The sequence below is a fragment of the Phyllostomus discolor genome, chromosome 15, assembly GCF_004126475.2.
Source record: "Phyllostomus discolor isolate MPI-MPIP mPhyDis1 chromosome 15, mPhyDis1.pri.v3, whole genome shotgun sequence".
NCBI lineage: Eukaryota > Metazoa > Chordata > Mammalia > Chiroptera > Phyllostomidae > Phyllostomus > Phyllostomus discolor.
This window is the reverse complement of record NC_040917.2, coordinates 5,954,265-5,981,504: the sequence shown is the minus strand read 5'-3', so window position 1 is coordinate 5,981,504 and position 27,240 is coordinate 5,954,265. Positions and strand designations below refer to the sequence as shown.

Sequence of the window (27,240 nt, the reverse complement as noted above, 5' to 3'; positions counted from 1 at the left end):
TTGGGGGACTAGAGAATATAACACTATTTATAATAGTATGTCCACTTAAAAAATTCTGAACAGCAGACTACAGATTTACAAAACCTGGTGAACTCTCCATTCTTAGTAACTGAAGAACACCTTTTAATTTCAGAGCATAGATTTGGTACTAGAAAGTACGGGTTTGAGAACCATCTCTAACCAGCATCTGTAAGTAGAAGAAAAGAATGGTTTCTGTTTCATAATGTATATGCAATAATGTATGCACACCTCTAAAGCACTGAGAAGTGCATGTAGTTCCCTCATTTAATCGTCCAGCTACCACTTATTCAGTTCCTACCCTGTGCCAGACAGACACTGTTCTAGGAACTGGGAACAAAGTAGTGAACAAGACATACAAGTCCCTGCCCCTGTGATACATTCCAGTGCGAAAGGCAGACAGTAAACAAATAATTAAGCACCTACTCATATTTTGATGTCAGAGAATGATCCATGCTATAAAGAAAATGAAACCAATGCCCCAAAATTAATAAGGGACAATTTTAGAAAGAACAGTCAAGCAAGACTTCTTTAAGGAGAGGCCGTAATCATATCACCTATTAGCTGAAGTAGCTAGGGATTGCTTATAGTAAGTAACTACATATGGGGTTCAAGTGGATTATGAATCAGACATCTCTTTTATATACTCATTTACAATTAAAGGAATCTATGTAAAAATGACCTGAAGATAACAAGTAAATAAGCCCATTGTATTTTCTTTGTGGACAAATGCTTACAAAATATTAGGCAGAGAATACAGAACCTGGCACTCACACACAAGGCCCTAAACAGGCTTCACAGATTATATTATAATGGTATTATGTATTGATGCATTTTTCTGATTAACAAATAAGTTGCTTGATTTGAGGAAGCAAAACTGTGCTCCCCACAGTAGCAGTTATTAGGAGGCGTCCACTCATTAGACGGTGACTTACTTCACTCTCCGCGAAATGCCGCTCCCCTTTGAGGCACAGGGAGGACCGCCTCAGGGTCTTCTCATCTCCATCGTCGAAAACTAGAGAGGAGGTAAAAGCGGAAACTACTGAAGAGTTTTTCAAAGGTTAACACAATGATATAAATTATTTAATTTTTGAGTGCAAATAGAGCTATTGTTTAAAAAGATTACATTTGAAATTCAGTTTACATTTTATGTTTTCTAATGGACAACTTCAAACCTACAGTATCTCTTCCTATTTCTAGCAAAAAATAATATACCTTAAAAAAGTACCAAATAAAATACCAAATAAAATAAATAAGCATTCACTTATAAATAAGCATTTATTCTGAAATACCAAATAAAAATAAGTAAGCATTTCAAGACAAAACTACTTAAATGCTAATTAACCCTTCTCAATGTGGTCAAGGAAAGTCAAGTTTTCCTGCTGGCAAATACCTAAGAAGCAGAAAAAGCACAAAGTTTATATATTCAGACTGCCCTTAAAAAAACTACCCTATTTTTATTTAAAGCAGGGTTTCTTGGCCCCAGCACTACCATTTTGGACCAGGTCATGTTCTCCCGCGGGCTGACCTGTGCACTGTACACCACCACACGTACCCTTGGCCACTAGATGCCAGTAGCACCCCCTTCCCAGCTGTATAACCGAAAAGCCTCCAGACACTGCCAAATGTTCCCTGACCGATGAACTTGCCTCTCGTTCACCAAATAAGTAGTTTTCAGCTACTTACTTCAAGTCCTAAAATGTCCCACCAAATTCACTACAAGTTTGTACATACACAGAACATATGTGTATTTTATGATAAAATTTTAGCATATATTGCACTACTCACAAATCATGGAAAGAGGGTACCTCCGTTTTAAAAACATTGCTAGGCCTTGATTTTAGAAACAGCGGTTTTTACCTAAATACCAAAAGTGTCTTTAGATAATGTATGAAACTTCACATTTATGTGAGGCTGGATAAATAATTTAGTACATTATTTTACTGCTATAACTAAAATATTCAATAGTAAAAGTGCCACATTTATGAGACTAACAACCACACCTAATTACCATAAAAATTTACTACACAGAATTGCTCAGTTTTGTAACCTATACAAAGTCAAATACTTCTTTATGTGTCAAAAATCAAAACTTTCCTCTCTCTTAATCAGGTTTTTTCCTCATCCCACAAAAATATAAGAACTCATCTATACTATTTCAAAGCTCCATCAAATTTTGACGCTACCAAAAACATTTAATTAGGTGTTTACTCTTATCTCTGCGGTCATTAAAACATAGAAACTATGACCATTCAGTATAACTGGCTATCAATTTGAAAAAAATTTTTTACTGTATTTCAGAATGTTTAAAAAAATCAATGACAGGTGGAATAAAAAGTTGTTTGTAAAACAAACATGAAACTATAAATTGAAGACTACACTGGAAAATAAATTTAACAGCGATGAAAGGAAGGTCTTCTTAAACAAGATTCAAAATTAAACTACAAAGGAAGAAGTGACAGGTAAAGTGACATGAAAATTGATAGTAGAGATAAGAGTAAAGCAGTACGAGAAAAATACTTGCAACTAAAGCAGCAATGCATTAATATTCAGAATATATAAAGAACTCACACCCCAAAAATAATAAGAAAGAGATAATCATCCTAAGAGGAAAAAGAAGAATGGGAAGATACTATAAATTAGCAATTCAAAACACACAGGTAGGGCAAAAGCACAGCTGTAAGTGCACAAAACACAGTTTATTCTTGTATTATTATTATTTCTTAATTACTGTACTATTTGCCATATGAATAAGTATAAAACTACTTTTGCCCCCATCCTGTATATATGTTTCTTTTGATAAACACGTGAAAAGATGTTTAATCTCACTAGTAAATCATGGGAGGGGTGTATTAAAACAAAACTCTTGAGACTATTTTGTGTCCAGATGGGCGAAAATTGAAAAGATTACAACCATCAACTTTGACAATGACTGGAAAAACATGTACACTCATACACTGTTCAGGGAGTATAAATTAATAGTCTTTAAAGAAGGCAGTTTTCATTACCTACTTTTTTTTTCTTTTTTAAGATTTTACTTCTTTATTTTTAGAGACAGGGAAAGGGATGGAGAAAGAGAGGGAGAGAAACACCAATGTGTGGTTTCTTCTCATATATCCCCAACCGGGGACCCGGCTACAACTCAGGCATGTGCCCTGACTGGAAATGAACCAGCGACCCTTTGGTTCACAGGCCAGCACTCAATCCATCCACTAAGCCACACCAGCCAGGGCTACCTAACTGAGGTTTTAAAAGTACATTTCACGTCAGTCCCTGTCTAGTACTCAATGTGTACACCACGGAAAGAGAATAATGGGCATGTACAGAAGACACTTAATTCAGCATAATTCAGTATTTATTTTAATAGCAAAAAAAAAAAAAACCACACTGGAATATCATTGATAAAAGAAAACAAGTTCTAGTATATCAAGTATTATAAAATGTATTACTAATAAACTCCTCTATCTGTTGTATAAGATAAACATACTTAAATGTACATTTAAAAACAGTTAAAGACAGAAAAAATTCTCTAACATACACTCTGAAGTGAAAAAAAGTAGAAATCTAATTGTATAATACATACAAGTAAATAATTTCAAATTATGTTATGCACATATTAATGTAATAAAATTTTAAATATCTGGAAAGTTAACCATTAACAATAATAATGTCTGTGGTACTAGGGGATAAAGTAAATCAAGGAAACTTTGCTTTGTTTGTATTATCTTCAAAAATACATTTTAAAAAGAGTTATTCCCTTACCTACAGTGTACCAACTTGCATCTGTTAATTTATTAATAACAGCTTCCTGATATGCACCATCAAGATTCTTCACTTCCACAATAGCTCCGACCTAAAGTATTTTAAAAAATTAGAAAAGTTTTTAGAAGACAAGTGAGCAAAACAAAAAGTGGCTTTATTTTTTAAAAATCGAGTCGTGGTGGCAAAGAATAAAATTACTGATTTATGTTGAGGTGCCAGCAGTTTCATCTACCACTGTTTCTGTACCAACAGCAAAAATATCAACAAAGTAATAAGGCAAATAATACCTAAGTATTATTATAAAACAGTCATGTCTGTTGTGCCCTAAAAGGGTCTTGGGAACCAGCTGGGGTCCTTAGACCTCACTTTGAGAACCAAAACCACTGGATGTGAAATTGTCCCTGCCCCATCTCTCCACTCCTCTTTGAAGAAAGCTGGGGAAGGGTAGGGATAATTAAAAAATAGCTTTGAAGTCTCAAGTGCTGAGTTATTTTACATTTACATGGTCTTTATAACTACATCAAATTTAAAAGCTCCTGCATAGCAAAGGAAACTATCAGAAAATGAAAAGCCAATCTACTGAATGGGGAAAAAATACTGCAAATCATTAATCTAATAAAGGGTTAATATCCAAAATATATAAAGAACTCATACAACTCAACAGCAAAACAAATAAAAAAATGGGCAGAGAATCTGACAGACATTTTTCCAAAGACATACAGATAGAGAGCCAACAGATGTTCCAAGACATACAGATGAAAAAGTGATCACTAAACATCAGAGAAAAGCACATCCACCCACAGTAAGACAGTAACTCGCACCTGTTGGAATGGCTAGTATCAACAAGAAATCAGTGTCAGCAAGCATGTGGCAAAGGGGGAACCATTGTGCACTGTCGATAGAGTGTACATTAGAGAAGCCACTACAGCAAGCAATGGAAGTAATTCAAAAAATAAAAGTAAAACTACCATAGGACCCAGCAATTATGCTTCTGGGTATTTATTAGAAAAAAAATGAAGATGCTAAATTTGAAAAGATATATGCACTTCCATGTTCAATGTAACATTATTTACAAGAGTCAAGAAGTCATGGGCGCAACCTAGGTGTCCGGTGATACGACGAATAAAGTTTTAAATAGGTGGTGTGTATATGTAACTATTTAGCATAAAAAAGGAAATCCTGCCATGTAACATGGATGGAACCTGAGAACATCATGAAAATTATAGAAGATAATATGTGCAAAAGTGAAATACATGTAATGCCAGGCAGAGAAGGGCAAACACTGACCGAGACCACTAGTGTGAGGAACCTAAACAAACGAGCCAAGCTCACAGCTACAGAGAACAGATTGGGGGTTGCCACAAAGGTGAGGGTGGGGGACTGGTGAAGAGGGTCAAAAGGTACAAAATTCCAGTTATAAAATTAGTCATGAGGATATAATTTATAGCACGGTGATTACAGTCAATGATACCATATCATCACATGTTTGAAAGTTGCTCACAGGACAATTTTAAAAGTCCTTGTCACAAGAAAAAGAAAATATTTGGTGATTACATGTGGTTGATGTTAACTACATTTATTGTGACAGACAGTTTGAAATGCATACAAAAATAGAACCATTATGTTGTACACCTGAAACTAATATAATGTTATGTTGATTATACCTCAATAAAAATAAAATGAAATGTATATGGTCTTTACAGTATTAACAAAATTAACTTGTTCAGAGAAGAGACTGTTAACTCCACATAATGCCCAAAGGAGGGAAGGAAACTGTAGAATTAACAGAACTCATGTAAAATGACTACAGTCAACAAATACACAGTATGATTTTTTAATTTAATACTCAAGTGGTCTAGGTATTATTTTCATGTGAACTCATTAAAAATAAATTTAGATCAAATGACCATTACTTTTATTTTCTCTAACAGAACCATTTATCCAAATGTCGATGCTTTCTATCAACTGAGGATATTAGGGAACAATTCAAAAATCTACATACAAAAAAACTATAGTAAATAATATTTTAACAATCTTGAGACCAAATTTTAACATGCTTGCCTATGTCAAAATCAAAATGGTTCTCTAAGTCCTAATCAAAAATAATAATAAATCACAAATAATTTTTGATTTTAAGAAAATAAAAGCCAACCCAGTAAAATAAACCAACTATGCTACAAAGAGGCTGGAGCACGAGGAGAGCAAGACGCTTGAAGATATGAAGTGGTTGCCTTTTCTATCCCTTCACAACATTGAACATTTTTTGTAGCTGGTACCAGCTGGCCTCTGCCCAGTGAACAGGCAAGTCAGGCAACTACAAACTATGCTTATGAGGCAAAAACACAAATAAAGCATGGAGGCATATGTGTTCTGAACATCCAGAGCACACAGTGCTTCAGTTACATAGGCTGTGAGCCTGCAGAGGTTTGGTCCTACCATTACTGGCAGCAAGACCTTGGTCAGATTACCTCCTTCAGTTTCCTCTTCTGTGAAGAGCATTTATGAGGATTATAAAAGACAATGCATGCAGAAGATGTCTAGTACTAGCACATACTAACTACTAAATAAATAGTGACTTATGTCATAAGTGGGCATGTTGTTGTTCCTTTGTCCTGAAGTGATAAAGTTGTGCATGTAATGTTAATAACACCTACAAAATAAAAAATGATGAAAAATTATTTACATAGGCAAAACAGAAAAAACTTAGAAGTTTTAGTTTGCCACAGTACCTAATACACATGCAAGGTACCAATGCCTTGTGGATCCAATTAAGTGTTTAAATCAACTACAAACAAAAACTGATAAATACACACATCAATCTAAACCTCTTAAAACTACGGCTTCATGAATAAAGGATTTTTCTTGTGTTTACAAATGTTTCTTCAATTCTGTTAGCATTCCTTTAAATTCGCCCAGCCAGGCCAATGTCCATTTTCAGACATTCGAAAGAACCAAAGAGCACATGGTAAGCTACCCACACATTCCCTGTGGCTTGCTCCCTGGTAAGCAAGAAAGTAAGGCAGCACTTATTTCTCCGGCCAGTGACAAAAAATGAACACAAAGAAATAACACTATTTGCACATATAAACATATTCATCACTTATAACTGCCTGATGACTCTCCCCCAAAATTTCATTTGTGGTAGTTGCTCCAAAGAGTTAAACACTCTGGATTTTGTTTTTCCCACTTTTCACATCATCACAGAATGTACATCTCTTAATCTTAATGATGTAAATAGATTACATCACCTATTCTGGAAAATCCATCATTCACTAAAAATCAGTGAAACATGTTGACTGAAACAGGTATGTAAATAAAAAGCAGTCAGTGCTTCCTTGATGTTCATTTGGTTTCTAAACAGCTAGGTTTTACTATCTATCTTATCAGGCTTTATTGAGCATTAAATCTACTTTTTTTCTATTAGTCTCTTTAGAAAGAAATACCTATTTATCAACGCATTAACAAAATACTCAATGAATTAAAAAGAAATGACCAAGTGTAAGTATTAATGTTTCCCACTGAAGCACTGGAATTAATAATGAATAAATAAATGAATTACCTTTAGTGGGCCCTTTATGTGGTCATCTTGAACTTCCACTGTTGAAGAATCATGCCTAAACGTTACCTAGAGATTATAAATTTAATTAGCCACACACAGACACGCATACACAAAGCAACACAAGCTCATCACCCACATGAATTCATTTTTATTACAAGTAATCTAAACCAAGCTCTGCCTAACTTTATATAAAATCTCAATCCCTGAGTAGATTAACTGAAAATTTTATTATTTAAACAATTTCCCAGATTAAATTACTTGATGTTTCACATATACTTTATTCAATACTACTAGTTATTAGTTTAGCTGAATAATTTCTTTTTCTAAAATATGAGGAAGAAAGAGGCAGAGATCTAAGGCTACGAGTACTACAGCTGACCCTGCACAACAGCAAAGGGGTTGGGGAGCCAGCACCCCCTTGCAGTTGAAAAATCCATGTATTAACTTGACTCCCCCTGAATGTAACTACTAATCACCTGCTGATGACCAGAAAGAAGTTTTACCAATAACATAAACAGCTGATTAATACAAATTCTGTGTTATATGTATTACATATTGCATTCTTACAACACATGAGGCTAGAGGAAAAAAAGTTAAGAAAAATCATAAAAAACAAAAAATCCATTTACAGTGTTTATTGAAAAAAAATCCGCATATAAACAGACCCACACAGTTCAAATCCATGTTGTTCAAGGGTCTAATATATATCATTTTGTGATGGTCTAGCTTAATAATAAGCAGTAGCAATGAACATTTAATGAGAGTTGAGTATCAGGCTCAAGTATCAAACATCTAATCTCCACAACAATCTTATTAGGTAGGTATAACTGTTCCCATTTTGATAAGAAAACTGAGGAACAAAAATATAAGTAGTAACTGGTCCAAGATACCAGAACTGCTACAGGGTTGAGGTTAATATTCACACTCAAGCAGTCTAGTTCCAGAACTTGTACTGTACTCTCTTAGATCAGTATAGAAACCAGAGAATGGGAAACCTGATGTGAGGACAGTATGCTAAAATAAAGGGTTCAAGTTTAATATTTAGCTGGTGAAAAACAAGATAGCTTCCAGTATTCAGTATAGTAAAAGTTGTTTTCCCTATACAAAGCAAGAGTTCTTACAGGAATTAAACCATTAATAGGCTCACAACCAGCTATGAAAGGAGATGTCCTATACCTATAGCACTGAAGGCATTTCCGCCTCACAAAAGCCCTTTATTCAAATTATGTGTTTAGTCCTGGCTAGCTGGGTGTCATCTGGCAGATCAAAAGACCGTGGGTACAGTCCCAGTAAGGACACATGCCTGGGTTGCAAATTCAGTCCCTGGCTGGGGCACATGCAAGAGGCAACTGATCGATGTTTATCTCCCTCAACTTCTTCCCTCCCCTCTCTCTAGGAAAAATGAAAGGACAAAAAATTAAATGGATGGATAGATGGATAGATAGATAATATGTTTAGGCAACTGTGTCAATCACCTAGACTCTAAGCCATTTAAGGATGGAGACTGGGTCTTAACACTAGAGTTTCAATACCTTATATAGTGCTTAGCACACAGTAAATGCTCAATAAATAAAAACTGGTGGTGAAAAAGCTTATCAACAAATTGTAAAACTTACTAACTTTGAATCATAAATGAAATAAAACTGGTAAAAAATATACTACCATTATGTTGAGAAAATCATTAACTTTGAATTATAAACAGACTTTACTGTTTAAAAAAGCTTATTTACTGACGAGAGAGGAGAAAAGAGAAGAGAAGAGAAGAGAAGAGAAGAGAAGAGAAGAGAAGAGAAGAGAAGAGAAGAGAAGAGAAGAGAAGAGAAGAGAAGAGAAGGGAAGAGAAGAGGAGAGGGAAACACCGACTTGCTGTTTTATCCCAACACACTCATTGGCTGACCCTTGCCTGTGCCCTCACTGGAGACCAAACCTGCAACCTTGGTGATTCAAATGACTCTCTAACCAAGCTACCCAGTTGGGGCAAATTATAAACAGATTGTGGAGCAGCAAAAACAAACAAACAAAACAAAACATCAAATTTTAATTTTTTATTGACTGATTTTTACAGAAAAAGAGGAAAGGGAAAGAGGGAGGGAGAGAGGGAGCAAGCAACATGGATTTTGTTGTTCCACTTACTGATGCATTCATTAGTTGTCTCTCGTATGTGCCCTGACCAGGGATCAAACCCGCAACCTTGGTTTATCAAAACAATGCTTTAACCAACAGAGCTACCAGCCAGGGCCAATAATAATTTTTAGATGCCCATTATTTATAAAGCACAAGGTAGTACTTGGTAGTCTGTGCTATCAACAGAGGCAGTTTTCTGCCTTATATTAATAGGAAGAAATGGCAGAAGTGCTACATGTCATTTAGCTGGTTTATTCATTACAGAGAGAAACCAGCTGAGATTGCAATTTCAGGCTAAAATCTAGTCTGTTCTGCAGACCAAAGCATGGGTCCTGGAGTAACACTGTTTTCCTGCCCAAAGGGAACACCTTTTTCTAACTAGCACAAAAATGCTCATGTGGACCTCAGGCTCTGCTAAGGAGGCTCTCCACTGGGAAGCAGGGCTTCTGTCTAATTCACACTAAGGTGTTACATGTGCTAATATTAGCCCTGTCCCTGAGAGTGAGAAAACTGTAACAACCTTTCTCTTCATCTCTAAGACAGTAGTAAAAACGAAAAAAAAAAAGGAGTGCTCAGGAAACACCAGTGTGTGAAGTCAGAACAGGAAATGCCTCTCTCTGTAAGAGCACTGTAAGAGTACCCACATACTCAAATCACAAAAGAGCTCACAGGCACCAGGCATGTTAAAACTGAATATAGGGTGTGTCCTAGACTAACATCTTACAGGCTAACTGTTAAAAGGCCTTATCACCACAATTCTTAACTAGGGAGTATAAAAATTAGAATCATCCAGGAAACTTTATTTAAACACCAAAGGGAGGGAGGGAGGGGAGGGAAGGATAGATGGATGGACGGAGAAAGGAAGGAACGTGGGCATGAAAAAAGCTTCAAAAGGGACAGTGATCCTCTGCACTGGAAGTGCAACACCTCTATGGCCTGTTTAATTGGTGATAGTTAAACCAATGTTTTACAGGGTATCTGGTCATCTGGATTATAAATCCCTGAGGACAGAAGTCATCTTCATACCCCCCCTTCCTCACCTAACAGAGTTCCTTGCAAGGTTTGCCATTCAATAGCTGACAAATAAGTATCTACCTTCAAATATTTCACTTGGCCCATGTTTTTCAATACTAATAATTTATTAAAATGTAAACAGTTACAGCTCTTTTCCTGTTATTATCTGAGACAAAACACAAATATTTTAGAAAGACTTTTCAAGGAAGGCAGAGATAAGAAATCAACAACTACCATAGTTCAGTTACCTAAGGCACCATCAATTATAAATTGCATCACAATTTCATGAATAAAATGGAGGAGAGGGTCTTAAAATTAATGAACTAGGATAATTCCCACTCTGCCACATTTGCTATAATAGCCTTGGAGAAATCACTAACCCTTTATGAGCCTCATTTTTCTTATAATAAAATTAAGGAACTAAACTATTGGGTTGGCCAAAAAGTCCTTTTAGTTTTTCTATAAAATAAAAGACACATTTTTCATTTTCAGCAATAACTTGACTGATTTGAGTATTTTGAGTATGTCAGCTACCTCTTGTGTGGTATAACACGGACTATTCTCAATGTCTCGATTTGATTGCTACCAATTTTAACTGGTCTACCTAACCGTGGAGCAACAACCAGAGAGCAAACTCCAGCATGAAACTTTGCAAACCACTTCTGACATGTTTCATCAGTCAAAAGGACCTTTTCTATACATTGCACAAGTCTCTTTTTACATTTCAGTGGCATTTTTACCTTTCTTGAAATAATCAAGCATAATATGCCAAAGATATTGTGTATTTTCTTCCATTTTCAATATTAAAATGTCTACGTAAAAATTCACCAATTTTGCCCTGGCTGGTGTGGCTTAGTGGAGGCCTGTTGAACCAAAGGGTCACCTGTTTGATTCCCAGTGAGGGCACTGCCTGGCTTGTGGGCCAGGTCCCCAGTGGGGGGAGCATGTGAGGGGCAACCACACACTGCTGTCTCTTCTCTCCCTCTTTCTCCTCCCCTCCCCCTCTCTCTAAAAATAAATAAGATCTTTAAAAAAATATATATATATATAAAATTCACCAATTTTAATAAATTTTATTTTAAATGCATGCTGAGGCCCGGCTGGTGTAGCTCAGTGGCTTGAGCACAGGCCTGCAAACCAAAGGATCACTGGTTCAATTCCCAGTCAGGGCACATGGCTGGCTTATGGACCAGATCCCCAGTAAGGGGTGTGTGAGGGGCAACCACACATTGATGTTTCTCTCCCTCTCTTTCTGCTTCCCTTCCCCTCTCTCTAAAAAATAAATAAAATCTTTAAAAAACAAAATAAAATGCACGCTGATATGACAGTTGTAACAATCTAACAAAATTGTTTCAAATGAAATTGAAAGACAACTAAGTGCTACCACAGCCATCTTATGGGAAAAAAACAAAAATCAATTTTTGGCTAAGCCAAAACATTACTTCTAGGGTCCTTTCCAGCTGCAAAATGCTAACAAAAGCATTGTTTACTAAATGCTAACAAAAGCATTGTTTACTATATACAAACAATAACAAATGTATATAGTAAAGTGACATTAAAAAAATACCAACTGTAGCCCTGGCTGGTGTAGCTCACTGGATTGAGCGTGGGCTGCGAACCAAGGGATCACCAGTTCGATTCCCAGTCAGGGCACATGCCTGGGTTGCGGGCCAGGTCCCCAGTGGGGGCACATGAGAGGCAACCATACATTGATGTTTCTCTCCCTCTCTTTCTCCCTCCCTCCCTCTCTCTAAAAATAAATAAAATCTTTAAAAAAAAAAAAAAAAAAAAAAAACCAACTGTACTAATCTAATTCCATTCCAAATGGAATACCAAAAATCACAATGCTTTTTCTCAGGTATTTTTACAACCATTACTCCTAGAAACTAAACTCACCCTGCAAAAAAATTATTAAATGTACTCACCAAACTAAAGTTTAAATATTAAATACTGAACATACAACTTATAAAATCTACATATACTGTACCTTGACTTTGACCAGTCTTTTTGCTGTCTTGATCTTGGCTTCACAAAAAGCTCCTCTGTATTTAGCACTCACATCAGTGCCCACTGTCAAATAGGGAGGCTCATCAAGGGCCTAAAAATGAAAAGAAATTAGATTTAAACTCTCTAATTCTTTCCCACACTCAGATCTCAGAAGGGCAGATCCAATCCTGTTAAAGCCATGGAAATTATAATAGTTGAGTGTATTTGTTAACAAGAACAATCTATAAAATACCCTAAAAATAAGTAAAGTATGTATAATAAGGTCTATATAAATGCATAAATGTACATCATATAAAATATAAAAGCACATTTTTCTCTATACAAAATATACAGTCCATAATATGAATTAGCTCAATCACAAGTACATACCATTCCTCCCTCCTCCATCCACCATCCATTCAAATACATATTTACTATATAACCACAAGACAGATTCTTAAAAGTTCAAAGTCTGAGAAATTTTTCTTTTAAAATAGGGTATGTCTTTATAAGCACCCAAATTGAGAATAATTTTGTTATGCCCCTAACTAGACAATTCTTAGACAGAATGGCACAAAAGGGGCATGGGGAATTACATGTATTCAAACTACAATATTCAATCTGGGAGGTTTCAAGTAAAAATTAGCAAAAATGTCTCAAATGCTTTGGGGTGTGAGTTCACTGTCTGTTTATCCTTCTAGAGTAAATAGTATTTTAGTTCTCCCTACTTGTGATTTAGTTTTTAATAGTCGTATTCTAGCTGCTCTGACGTTTTACAATCAGGTACATTTCTGCATAGGATCTACATTTCGAAGGAGTTCTCCTTATATTCATCAATTCTATAGCCAAAGAAAGATTGTGTAAGTAGCTTTTACCAAAGTGTTTTAAGGAAAACTAATATCCCAAGAAGTTCCACCAAAAAGAAACTGGATTATGGAATGAATTCCCACTCTGCCTCATTATTTCCCAATTTATTTGTCCAAAGAGCCTTTTCTCCCTCCTATTAACATTACTATCCTGAAGAAATTCCATAAAACATTAGGGAGAAAACACTGTCATACAACAACAAATAATGAAATATCAATTTCATTTAGATCTTAAAAGAACTTTATCCCTAATAGTTGTGGCTAACATCTCAAAAAGAAAAAAAGAAAAAAGAAAGATATTCTAATGCTATATAACAAAAATGCCCATCAGCATATCAAATAATTTTAATAACCCTTTTTAAAGGTGGGCAAGTATTACATAAACCAAGACAAGGGTGCTACAACTAAAAATATCAGGCCAACGTCCTTACTGGCAACTCAGTCATTAAGAATAAAGAAGAGCCCTGGCTGGTGTGTTCAGTGGACTGAGTAACAAACAGCCTGCAAACTGAAGGGTCGCCAGTTCCATTGTCGGTCAGGGCGCATGCCTGGGTTGTGGGGCAGGTTACCATTGGGGGCATGTGATGAGCAAACAACCGATTGATGTGTTTCTCACACATTGATGTTTCTCTCCCTCCCTTACCATCTCCCTCTCTAAAAATAAATAAATAAAATACTTTAAAAAAAGAAAGAATAAAGAAACATAAAACACATCAGGTATACAATTTTTAAAATCTACTTAGGAAAATGCCTGTTATTTCAATCTACTTATGCCCTAACAGAAGTGTATTCTCATGAAGATATTTTCTACACTTCTACATTACTACTTTTTAAATTTAAGGATATCATTAATTAACTATAATTGTAACTTTACACTGCTCTTGCACTTAAAGTTAACAATAAATGCATTTCTACTTTACCTACCTGCCCCAGCCCTCCTAAAATGTCATTTTCCTTGATGAAAATATGGTTACATTCCAGACAAGCTAGTGGCTTTATTTTAGCAAGAATATGAAATGACTCATGGTACTTCACTCAGAAATTTTAAGAAAAAATTTAAAAGACATGAAAACCCAGTGGGACAATCTTCATCATACAGGCTCATTAGTGCTCACAACATGCAACCACTCCCATTAACATGGTTTGCACCTTAGTAGCCAGTAAAATTTTATTTTCACAGACAAATATAGTAAAGTTATAGGGAACCAGAAATTGTGAAACATAGATGAGAACAAGAAATCAACTAAAAGTTATACATTTGTGTCTACTCAGGAACAAATAAATAAGCTTTTCAGATATTTTTATTATAGAGAATTTTTAACAAAAAGAGGAATAAAATAGTAATATATTTGGATTACTAGGACACAGAAACCCACTTATGAATTCTTTTCATTAATGTTTATATTAAACACTGGCAACATTCCCACTATAGCAAACTATAAGTATGCTTATTGAGCAGATTCATTCCATTTGAATTTGAGAGAGGGGATTTTTTTCCCTCCAAACTAGGTCCACCCCACATCCTTATAAAAAATGAAAATCCATGTTGACAGAAAAAAGTAGTAATTACCTCAAATATTGTGGGGGCAAATTAGTATTGTGAAGGGTAACAGTTTCCACCCTTCAAGCTAGAACACATGAAAAGAAATTAGCAAGGCATATAAAGAATATGTCTATTAGAAAAAACTTACAAAGGAAACTAAAATATAATAAAATCCCAAATGTATAATAAATTCATGGCTAGAGCAGTGCTAATTTGTTAAAAAGTGCATAGGAAAAAAAGCAAAGATCTATGCTCTGATCTTCTGCCTCTATTATTTTCTGGACCACACTAGGTAAGTTACTTCTTTGTTTCTAAATTCTCATCATTACTTGGTCTGCATACATCTGTTTAACAAACCCTATTCAAAGCATCGTGGTTACAAAGATGGTCAAAATGGGACTTTTCAAGACACATAATCATCTAGAAGTAAAACTAGGCTAACCAAAATATGAATGAGATTTTGTACAGAAAAACAAAATCTATATTCTACATGATCAGGTCTGTTTATGTAGTTTTAACAGAGCATAAATCACTCTATCACAGTGTAGCATAGGGTAGTATAAAGCAGACTAACAGCACAGGCTTTCAAAGCATGGGATCCTAATACCAGCTCTTTCCTCACAGTAACTTGGTACGTTTCTGTAGACAACTTTAAACTTGTCTTCACATCAGGAAAATATGGTCAATATTAGAAACAATCAGTTACGATGCCTAAAGTATTTAGCTGTTAACAATTACTATTAATATTATAAAACACTCAATGTGGGCAATCAATTGTCCACCCTGTAATGTAAATTCAGATTTGACACCCTGACATTTTTTTCTTTTTAAAATGCAAAACCTCATTTTAAATAAGGTTACTGCTTATCATAAGTGCAAGTTAAAAGTTAAACCTCTTTCCTCGCTTCTTCAACTAATGTCAATATTCCTCAGAATATATTTTTCAGTACTAAATCTAATGAGAACATACCACAAGATACTTGGTAATATGTATATATCTTTAAAATAGTATACTTTTTCCTAGTCCTAGACATGCAGAAATAATCAAAGGTACATGTATATATTATACATATAGGAAAAAACATACATCATAAAGACAGTAACAACAGTTAGAGTTAACCTATGGGAAAGGGAGTTGTAAAACGAGTAAGTATGTGTATTCAAAATGTGTTTTTATTTTTTAAAAGGTTCATTCTGTGTGAGGGAGCGGGGGTTGGTGGAGGTGGAAGAAGGTATAAAAGGGAGTAAGTTGTACTGGAAAAAATGTAATAAAAAATAAGCTACTAAAAGAAATAAATTTAAAAATGTTCTTTTTTGTTTGTTTTTTTGCAGTTGGCATGTACCCTTTGCTCTTTAAAATGTATTCTAAGGAACAGAACTATATTAATAAATCCCCCATATACTCATAATCTGGTTCCTATAATAATTAACTCAGACATTTTTGTCTCATCTATACCCCTACCCATTCTTAAAAAAAAAAAAAAAAAAAAAAAAAACCCTCTTGATTATTTTAAAGGAAACCCCAGATGTTATATTACTTCATCAGAACAATAAAAAGTATAATCTGTAACAAATGGGATTATGGGTTATTTTGAATTTTCTTACTAATATTTTTCTATATTCTCCAATGTCTTTGGATGACCTTATTAATGAGAATCAGTATAATACAGTTATCAAGCACACAGACTCTTGAATTAGATGTTTAGGGTCAAATCTACCACCTAATAGCTAGGTGACCTTGAGCTAGGACCTCCGTGCTTCAGGATAATAACAGTGATCTCAGGACTTCCGGCCAAGATGGAGGCGTAGGTAGACACACTGTGCCTCCTCACACAACCAAAATAAGGACAACAATTTAGAAACAAAAAACAACCAGTACCAACAGAAAATTGAACTGTATGGAAGTCTAACAACCAAGGAGTTAAAGATGGCACATTCATCCAGACCGGTAGGAGAAGTGCAGTCGGGTGGCCAGGAGGAGAGGGGTCCCGGCAAAGCAGTGGCTGGCAGACCCTGGGAAGCAAAGGGAGGACCCAGGTAGGCAGCAGATTGTGGAGGGGCGTCGTACACAAGGCAGCTAGTGGACCAGGCAGTCCCACATTCACATGCAGATAAACCAGGCAAAACTAGGGAGTGAGACAGACCACACAACCCAGAGCCCCAGTGAAGGGAAATAAAGCCTCAAACCACTGATTGAAAACACCTGTGGGGGTTGAGGTGCCCGGAGAAACTCCCAGCCTCATAGGAGCATTCTTTGGAGAGATCCACAGGGTCCCAGAACGTACACAAACCCACCCACATAGGAATCAGCACCAGAAGGGCCCAATTTGCTTGTGGGAAGCAGGGGAAGTGACTGAAATCCAGCAGAGAGAGGAGTAGGTGCTTTTGTTCCCTCTCTGACCCAGCCCCCACATACAGAGTCACAACCTAGCAACTGGGTTGACCCACCCTGGTGAACACCTAAGGCTCTGCCCCTCACTACCTAAGAGGCATAACAAGACAAAAAAAAAAGTCCCAAATGAAAGAACAGATCAAAGCTCCCCCCAAAATAAAACTAAGTGATGAAGAGATGGCCAACCTATTAGATACATAGTTCAAAACACTGGTAGTCAGGATGCTCACAGAATTGGTCAATTTCGGCCGCAAATTAGATGAAAAAATGAAGGCTATACTAAGTGAAATAAAGGAAAATGTACAGGCAACCAACAATGATGGGAAGGAAACTGGGACTCAAATCAACAGTATGGACCAGAAGGAAGAAAGAACCATCCAACCAGAAAAGAATAAAGAAATAAGATTCAAAAAAATGAGGCGGCTTAGGAACCTCCAGGACATCTTTAAACGTTCCAACATCTGAATTATAGGGATACAAGAAGAGGAAGAGCAACAAGTAGAAAAGTTATTTGAACACATAATAAAGGAGAACTCCCCCAATCTGGCAAAGGAAACAGACTTCCAGGAAGTCCAGGAAGCTCAGAGAGTCCCAAAGAAGTTGGACCCAAGGAGGAACACACCAAGGCACATCATCATTACATTAGCCAAGGTAAAAATGAAGGAGAGAATCCTAGAAGCAGCAAGAGATAAGGAGACAGTAACCTACAAAAGAGTTCCCATCAGACTGTCAGCTGATTTCTCAAAAGAGACCTTACAGGCAAGAAGGGGCTGGCAAGAAGTATTCCAAGTCATGAAAGGCAAGGACCTACATCCAAGATTGCTCTGTCCAGCAAAGCTTTCATTCAGAAAGGAAGGGCAGATCAAGTATTTCTCAGATAAGGTCAAGTTAAAGGAGTTCATCATCACCAAGCCCTTATTATATGCAATGTTAAAGGGACTTATCTAAGAAGATAAAAAACATGTATAGTAAAACGACAGCAAAGTCACAATTATTAACAACCACACCTAGAGCAAAAACCAAAACAAACTAAGCAAACTAGAACAGGAACAGAACCACAGAAATGGAGATCACATGGAGGGTTAGCAACAGGGGAGTGGGAGGAAGAGAGAGGGGGAAAAGGTACAGAGAATGAGTAGCATAGACGGTAGGTAGAAAATGGACAGGAGGAGGGTAAGAATAATATGGGAAATGTAGAAGCTAAAGAACTTATAAGTATGACACATGGGCATGAACTAAAGGGGGAGAATGTGAGTAGGTAGTGGGGTGCTGGGTGAAGGGGAGTGAAGGGGGGAAAATGGGATAGCTGTAATAACATAATCATTAAAATATATTTTTAAAAAATAACAGTGATCTCACAGGGATGAGGACTACAATGTCACATGAAAAGTGTAGGGCCCAGCAAACAGTGTCAGATAAAGTCTGTTGTTATTACTTAGTAATCTGGGAGAAAATTATGAGTTAAAAAAATGTGTAAGTCCTCTACAAATGAAGATCCCACATAAAGAGCAGATGCCAGTATAATTGTGTGCATATATGAGGGGGTATTTAAATATTAACCCCTTTATTCAATTCAGAAATAATCGTGTTGCATTCTATAGCAAGAGAGGTTAAGTCCTGGTGAAGGTGCTCCGTAAGGAAGTGTAGCACAACCCTTTAGTGTGGCAGAAAGACACAACTATATGTATATAACTATTCTGAGGCTACTGTACTTTGGTCCAAGTAGAGATACACAAAGTAAGCTGATTAACAGAGCAGCCCTTTTATCAACACCTACCCTGGTAGGTAAACATGTGTATAACCAAAAACAAATCAAAAAAACCTCTTACCTTCTCTTTTTGTTCTGCTTCTCTGATTTCGGTCAATAATATGGACCATCTCAGAGGTTAAAATAAAATGTTTTATGTAGCACCTCCATGCCAAAAGGAAATTACACTACTAAATTACCGTCCCTTTGTTTAGCAAACAGAACAGTTTCCTAGTTGTCAAGGCAACAGCTACCTTCACAGTTATCAGCATTGCTTAAACAATTATTTTTCTAGTCAACCTACCAAATGTCCTCACTGGCACCTAAAAACCATTGAATTCCATGGGAACACTAAAAAGCATAAGCAATCTTAAATTAGCTATGGTGCATACTAATCCTTCAAGAAGCCAAAATGCCAGGGAAATGTGTAAGTGCACAAATGAACCAACAGCCGGACAGAGATCACTCCTGTGCCCTGGGCTGCAGTGCACCAACACACGAAACGCTGTAGAAAAAGAGCAGCTGACTCAATTCTCCAAGCGGCTGACGCTGACACAGCCTAGGAAATGTTCAGTTATTCAAGATCTATTTATTAAAAAGAAAAACATGCTAGAGGACACTTTATTGAGATAGTTTCCTTAAAAGAGTTAGCATTCGAACTAGTTACTAGGCAGTGCCAATGCATCCAGGAGAAATCAGAAAACAAGAGTGTTAAATTTGATGCTAAAACCTCCGGTATTTACTTCAACACACAAATAAATCTATTAAAAAATGACCTTTTTGTATATGACAATCTCAAAGAAGCATTAAAACCATGATGGAGTTAATTATAACAGATGAATGAAAAAATACACCTAATATACCAAAGGATGTGGTGTATCACTTAAAAACTAAGCTTAAAACTTAAATGCACATTTTTTTAGGACATACAAAAATGGGTGCACTGAGGCAATAAAAACGTCCAATCTGATTTTACTCTCTTCCTTTTTATGGCATCCCAGGACATGGGGCGGTGCAGGGTAAGGGTTGGAGAGACACAGGAGGTAACGGTGTAGACGCTGAGTATACAAGGCATAGAGAATTGTGCGGGAGCCACATGGAAACGCAGGCAGTCCCTGTGGCTGAAGACACGGTAGAAGCTGAGTAGGGACAGAGGAAATTTTCAGCATCATTGGAAGATTTGCCACACTGACCAAATAAGCAAACTGATTGGTCAAATAAGTAAATACACCAAGGATAGTGGGGCCGTGTTTCTCACTGCCAAAGAAATTTAAAAGAAAGGAAGGGGAAAGGCTATAAGGAAGTCTAAGGTATTGGACTGAAGTTAGAAATGTGAATGCATGGTCATATAATGGATAACACATACACACAGAAAAAATAAACAGTATTAACAGATGTACATGTGCACATGCATATATATTTGACTGTCTCTGTGTATGTGTGAGTATATACACATTCACATATGTTCCTAACTGTCCACCAATAAGGCCTCAGAGCATCTGACAGCCCAGTAACAAAAAGCATAGCAACAGCTTTCCTGATTTCTAAATCCTATCACATAGTTAAAGGAACCAGGTGTCCTTGGAGAAATGGCTGATTTCAAAGTTAGGGAAATTACAAGAAGAATCTGAAACAACTTGTGCCAGAAAGTAAGGAAATACTCAATGAATGATGGTGACATTTCAAAGGGACCTGGAGTCACCTTGAAGGGACTCCTAATGGCCAAATGGGGGAAACTTTTGAGCGTTAAAATAAGTACTGGTTGTCCTATTATCTGGTTAGGGATGTATACATATGTCAAAACTAATTGACTTAAGATGTGTGTACTCCATTTTAAATAAATTACACCTCAAGTTTAAAAAATTAATAACAAATTACCACCCATTCAATTAAACCAGCATCCATGAGTCCATACTGACACATAAATGAATAAATGCCGATAAATAATAAATGGTAAAAAGAGAAAAGTTCCTCCTTATAACAAAATATTAATGTTAAAAATGTAGCAGAGTTGTCAATAGATGCTGAACTGATCAGTGAAGGTCTGAGGAAGAACAGGATCCTGGCACAATCGTGGAATACCACTCAATTATCAGTGGTGGAATAATGTGATACAATGAGAATAAAGAGCTTCCTTTCTGTGGTATACCTCTGCCAAGAGTGACCTTAATAATGAGAAAAATCAGACAGACCCAGGTTGAAGTTATGCTATAGAATATAAGGTTTGTACTCCTTAAAACTCCGAAGGACATGAAATATGGGAACACCGGGAAACAGTTTAGACTGAAGTAGTCTGCAGAGACATGATAATCAAATTCAACATGTATTCCTGGATAGAGTGGGCACCAGAGAAGCAAAAAGAAAAAAAGGAGACATTATTAGGGGAGTTGGTGAAACCCGAAAGGGCTCTGTGGAGAGGATGGCAGTGGTACAGCAATGCTGATTTACTCACAGGGCTGAGTACAGGGTAGAAAGAAGAGTGTCCTTTCTGTTGGGAATTATACAGGAGAGTATTTAGGGTGCTCAGGACATCATTCCTGAAGCTCTCTCTCAAAAAGTGTAAAGATAATGATAGACTGTATGAATTGTCTGTATTACAAATTTGAAATTATTTGAAAATAAATTATTTTAAAGGTTTTTTAAAAAAGATTTTATGTATTTATTTTTGGAGAGATGGAAAGGGAAAGAGAAAGAGAGGGAGGGAGAGAAACGTCAATGTGCCAGTGATACACCGACCCACTGCCTCTCACACGCCCCCAACTGGGGACCTGTCCGGCAACCCAGGTGTGTGCCCTCACATTGTGAATCGAATCAGCGACCTTTCTGCCCCCAGGCCAGTGCTTAAACCACCGAGCCACACCAGCCAGGATGAAAATAAATTATTTTTAAAGTACTATATATTTATTGGCCATTTGCATATCTTTTTCTATGAATTGCCGATTTATGTTCTTTACCCATCTTTCTGAGTTACTTTTTTTATAAAACTGGATTGTAAAAGTTCTGGTGTACTAGAAAAGAAAAGGAACACTTTCCTCCAAATAAAAAATATCCTCTGAACACTACCTATATTTCCTAACATTCCTCCTAAAATTTAAGTTATTCCACGGGATTTAGATCCACATCTATTAACCAGAGAGATGCATGCGATGCATACTCATAGACATTAACAGAAAGTACCTGCATTTTTCTACAAGTTTAAATGGCTCAAAATAGACATTCTAACTAGAATGCTCACCACCAGCAAAGAGGTATGAGAGAAATAAACTGAGTAGCACACTTATTAAATCCCTGTTGTATTTAAGACATTGTTCTAAGAGGTACTTAAAAATGCATCTGCTTTAAGGTATCATCAATCTCTGTACACACCCTGCTTATTTATAATATTTAAACTTTAAGATCTGGAAATTAGAGAAGCCTATTGGTGCAGCCAGTTCAAAAGTCGTAATTACAAAGAGAAGTTATAAACTGACATTGTTATGGTTTATATCTATCTGGGAATGTTAGTGAGATCTACTGGCATGAATTAACAGGCAATAAGTATAACATTTTGAATTGTCACAAGATAAGTCACTATGGGTATATCTAGAGAATATTTTCTAAGAGTGTGCTTTATTACAAAAAAATATTAATCATCCTTAAAACTCTCCATCCAACCAAATTTTTTTTGATGACTTGAAAATAACAATATTTTGTTTCACTGCAATAAAAATAATGGTAAAACACTAAGGAAAAAAATCAGATTCGCCTAAGTGTCGTCTTCTCAAGGTGACTATTAGAATACCAACCATCCCAGATATTTTCCCTAGCAAAATAACTAACCAGATAGATTGATGACAGATAGTTTGATCAACTACTCTTAATTATAAATTTTTATTCTTCACTTAAGAAAGTCTGAATGTTCTTCCATATTTTAAATGTGATTCTACAATATAAAGTGATTGATAATTATTATATAGTCTTACCTGTGCTGTAGCAACCTTCGTGTACCTTGTTCTTCATGATTGCAGAAGAGGGAGACAGAGGTAGGGAAGGTGTGAGAGAAGAGGATAAATGCAACAGAACAGCAGTCCCCAGCCTTTTTGGCACCAGGGGCCAGTTTTGTGGAAGACAATTTTTTCCATGGGTTGGGGGAAAGGGGGTAGGGAATGACTTTCTAGCCTGTCACCAGAAACAGCTTAATTGGTACCTGCCACTCACTGATAGGATTTGATATGAGTCTGCAAGCAATTGATTTATTACGGTCTCTGTGCAGTCAAACATCTCTACTAATGATAATCTGTATTTGTAGCTGCTCCCCAAGCACTAGCATCCCTGCTTCAGCTCCACCTCAGATCCTCAGGCATTTGATTCTCAGAAGGAGCGCAACCCAGACCCCTTGCTGCAGTTCACAGCAGGGTTTGCGCTCCTATGAGAATCTAATGCTGATCTGAAAGGAGGCAGGGGTGAACTGCTCCAGCAGTAATGTGAGGATGGGGAGTGGCTGTAAACACAAATGAGCTTCCCTGAGGGCCAGCCGCTCACCTCCTTAGATGCTGCCTGGTACCAGTACCAGAACCGGTCCCGGTCCCGGGCCAGGGGGTTAGGGACCCCTGAATGACAAGCAGACAGAAGTAAAGGCAGGGAGATGGTCGTGACCAGAAGCAGAGAGAATAATGAGGGAAATCCTGTGAACTTGGAGGTCTGGGTTTTGGTCCACTAGCTCTCCTGATGCAATCCACTTCTGTTTGTTATCTAATTTCAAAGTGGTTGTTGTCTACCGGACCTGCTCAGTGTACACACTAAGGCCCTGGCAAATTTGAACATTCTCTGGCTTTGGAACTGGAGAGAATGCAATTCATATACTTAGTAACAGTCTTGGAGCATGTCAACCCACCACACTGATCTTTGGTTTCCTCTCCAAGGGCTGGCAATTTATCTTGCAGGGTACTTACAAGTTTTTAATTAAATTAGGTAACATTTAAAGTCTTTAAGAGGTTGACAAGTCCTGGATAAGTACTCAACAAATGTTAGATTAAATCATATGAAATTGCTATCTTTATAGATCAAAAAACGGACAAATATTGGCAATTTTACATACATGGCTCAATCTAACATTTTCTCCTTTTTTTTTTTTACCTCTCCCCCCCATTTTCTCCTTTTAAGCAACTGGGAAACCACAGAGCAACAGCGCAGACACCTAACAGTACATCCTGTTCCATAATTCGCTCAGATGGAACTCCTACCGCACTGCCCATGAGCAAGACCCAGCTTTGCACTACTAGTCACTCTGGCCCACAGGGCTCCAACTCCACCTATGTACATTTTCTCCTGTTGACAGATAACTGGGCCTTTCACTGAGCTCTGAGTCCTGGGTAGCCTGCATTGGGCCCATGACATTACTAATGGAGCTATGGCTATTTTTTTCCCACTTGACCATTATGTGGCCCACCAACCAAGTATTTACCTGTTTCACATCCTCAAAAACATGACCTTGAAAGAAGCCATCAAAAAGAATGAGTAATGATCACTTGAAAATCTATCCATTACCTGTCTAGTGACTAAAAGAAATTGACCCACACAGAATGTAATAAACATTCTAAATCACAGAATTCGTTCTATCAGAGTGCTAATGTATTAACCCCTTTGATCACCAATGCTACAATACTCATTGCCATACTATATACTGGCTTTGCTTGTCAAAATGGATCCGAACATAAGGTAGAAGTGAACATTTCTCACTGAATTTTAATGATTTGTAGCTGTCTTCTTTCCTAGATTGAGCAACTGACGGCAGAAATAGCATCTAATTCATCTTTGGATGCCCCGGTCCTAGAATTGCACCTACGATAGGAGGAGTTCAAGAAAGATTTACTGAACCAAAGTAGTTAGACAATAGCAGAGCCCTGCACTACATGAAATTTCCCTTAAGGTAAAATTATTTCTATTTCAAAAACACTTTATATGCTGGGAGGCAGCTTTTATTGAGAGGTCAAATGCATCAGCTTCAAAATCAGTACCTACAAGGGAAGATAAACAGTGATATTGTGAGACTATTTAATGCCCTATTTTCGTGTATGCATGTTTTAGTTTTTTTTCCTTTTTGTTTTGTTGTTGTTGTTGTTATTGTTGTGTTGTGTTGTTTGGGGCTTTGTTTTTCCCGACCATCATCCCAGCCTCTTTCAAGCTTTTACTGGCAGCACCAAATGGCTTTTATTTGGCAATTCCTACAGTATTACATCACAGTAAATGGAGATTCTGTTAGTTGCTAGGGATATCTATTTACTTAGGACTAAAAAAAATAATTTCGGGATAGGGGTAGAGGAATATACTTAGGCCAAAACTCTTATCTCCTGACTCTCCATATGCATCTAGTCTTATTGCTAGATCACTTTGGTAGTGTGCTGAGTTGCCAGAAATTGCTGTTATATCAAAGCCAATACCCAACAGTTCTCTCCCACATTTGGAGAACTATTTCCCTTTTCCCACTGCACAGTTATTTAAATAAATGAACACAAGGTATCATTAGTGAAGGCAGGAGGAAGGATCAGACAATATCCAGAGATATGTAACAGGCCTTCCAGGGTATTCCATCTTGCCTCCTTTCAATGGGCTCTGAGAGCCAAAAAGACTCAGTTTTGAGGCATTCTAACAGGGTAGCTTACATCAGATTGCTCATCAGACCTGGACATTTAGAAAAATTATACCAATCGAACAAGTTAAAAGGTTGCTCATCAACCTCAGGATCCCATGTGTATCGGAACATTTTCAGAATTTCATTGTCAAACCTGCCCTGCCACCTACTGAGAGGACCATGCTCACTTAGCCACCAGATAAACTCTGCCTCCTTGGGGTTCTCTGACCACACTGAGGTCATGAAAAATATTTCAATGGCATCTTTTTCCATAAGCATTCCTAGCTGTAAAAAAAACAAACAAAAATAAATTCTACTTGATAATCTATTTCCCCCCCCAAAATACTGAGAGAATCCACTGGACTGTGATTACCCAGGTATAATAAATTCTAAGTGGTGTGGAGAGGATTCACTGAGCACACAAAAATATGAAATCTTTTACTTATTTATCTTAAAAGAAGAAAGTAAGCTTTTCTTTTCTTTTTTTTTAAGATTTTATTTATTTATTTTTAGGGAGGGAAGGGGGGGAGAGAGAGAGAGAGAGAGAGAGAGAGAGAGACATCAATGTGCGGTTGCTGGGGGTTATGGCCTGCAACCCAGGAATGTACCCTGGCTGGGAATCAAACCTGGGACACTTTGGTTCCCAGCCCGCGCTCTATCCACTGAGCTACGCCAGCCAGGGCTGAAAGTAAGCTTTTCTAATAAAATTTCTTATATTGTGTCTTGTGAACACACACATTCTGTGGGAAAAGTGGCAGCTGCACAACACAGAGGGGTTGAAGGTGGTCTTCGACTATTCATTCACTTTCAGTGTACTGTGTTAGGTAGGCGTGCCCCAAAGGTAACTTTTGCAGATTACGTTATTCTGGTTTACATAGTTTGCGGATTATATTATAAACTAGAAAAGAAGTGCTCAAAGTGTTTTCCCGTGGCCAACAGCATCGGCATCACCTAAGACCTTGTTAGAAAAGCAAAATTATCAGGCTCCACTCCAGACATCCTGAATTAGGCATAAACTCTGAGGGGGAGAATCAGCAACTCGTGTTTTAGCAAGCCTTCTAGGGAACTCTGATGCACCCCACAGTTTGAGAACCCATGACCTAGAGGTTCTCTCTCTAGGTTCTCACTGGGAACCTGTAACAGAATTTCTATTTGGTTTCCAGACCCAAAGTGAAAGCCATAAGACTTGAAAGATGTCAGGATGGTGATAGTTAAAAAAAATACTTAAAAGCCCTGGCTGGCGTAGCTCAGTGGATTGAGTGCGGGCTGGGAACCAAAGTGTCCCAGGTTCGATTCCCAGCCAGGGTACATTCCTGGGTTGCAGGCCATAACCCCCAGCAACCGCACATTGATGTTTCTCTCTCTCCCTCTCTCCCTCTCTCCCTCTCTCCCTCTCTCCCTCTCTCTCTCTCTCTCTCTCTCTCCCCCTCCCTCCCTTCCCTCTCTAAAAATAAATAAATAAAATCTTTAAAAAAACTCAAAAAAAAAATTTTTTTTAAATAATAAAAAAATACTTAATATATACACAGAACTCAGGCAATAAAAGCAGATTCATTTAAAATAATACAGAAAAAGTGGTGAAAGAAGATTCTAGCAAAAAATGTCAGAAACTAATATAA

At 37.1% G+C, this 27,240-nt stretch overlaps 1 protein-coding gene across 5 annotated transcripts in view; it reads right to left on the bottom strand.

The window, feature by feature from the left end:
* The window catches only part of ARID4B (AT-rich interaction domain 4B), a 138,965-nt gene that overhangs the window by 68,525 nt on the left and 43,200 nt on the right, over nucleotides 1–27,240 (bottom strand). For all 5 annotated transcript variants that reach the window (XR_004900853.1, XM_028531186.2, XM_028531184.2 and 2 more), the window contains exons 3-6: nucleotides 12,465–12,575; nucleotides 7,340–7,405; nucleotides 3,781–3,871; nucleotides 954–1,033 (exon numbers count right to left, since the gene is read on the bottom strand). Coding sequence is in view for 4 of the 5 variants with exons in the window: in XM_028531186.2 (XP_028386987.1) it covers nucleotides 954–1,033; nucleotides 3,781–3,871; nucleotides 7,340–7,405; nucleotides 12,465–12,575 (348 nt within the window). In the remaining variant the exon portion in view is untranslated. The remainder of the gene's footprint in view (nucleotides 1–953; nucleotides 1,034–3,780; nucleotides 3,872–7,339; nucleotides 7,406–12,464; nucleotides 12,576–27,240) is intronic.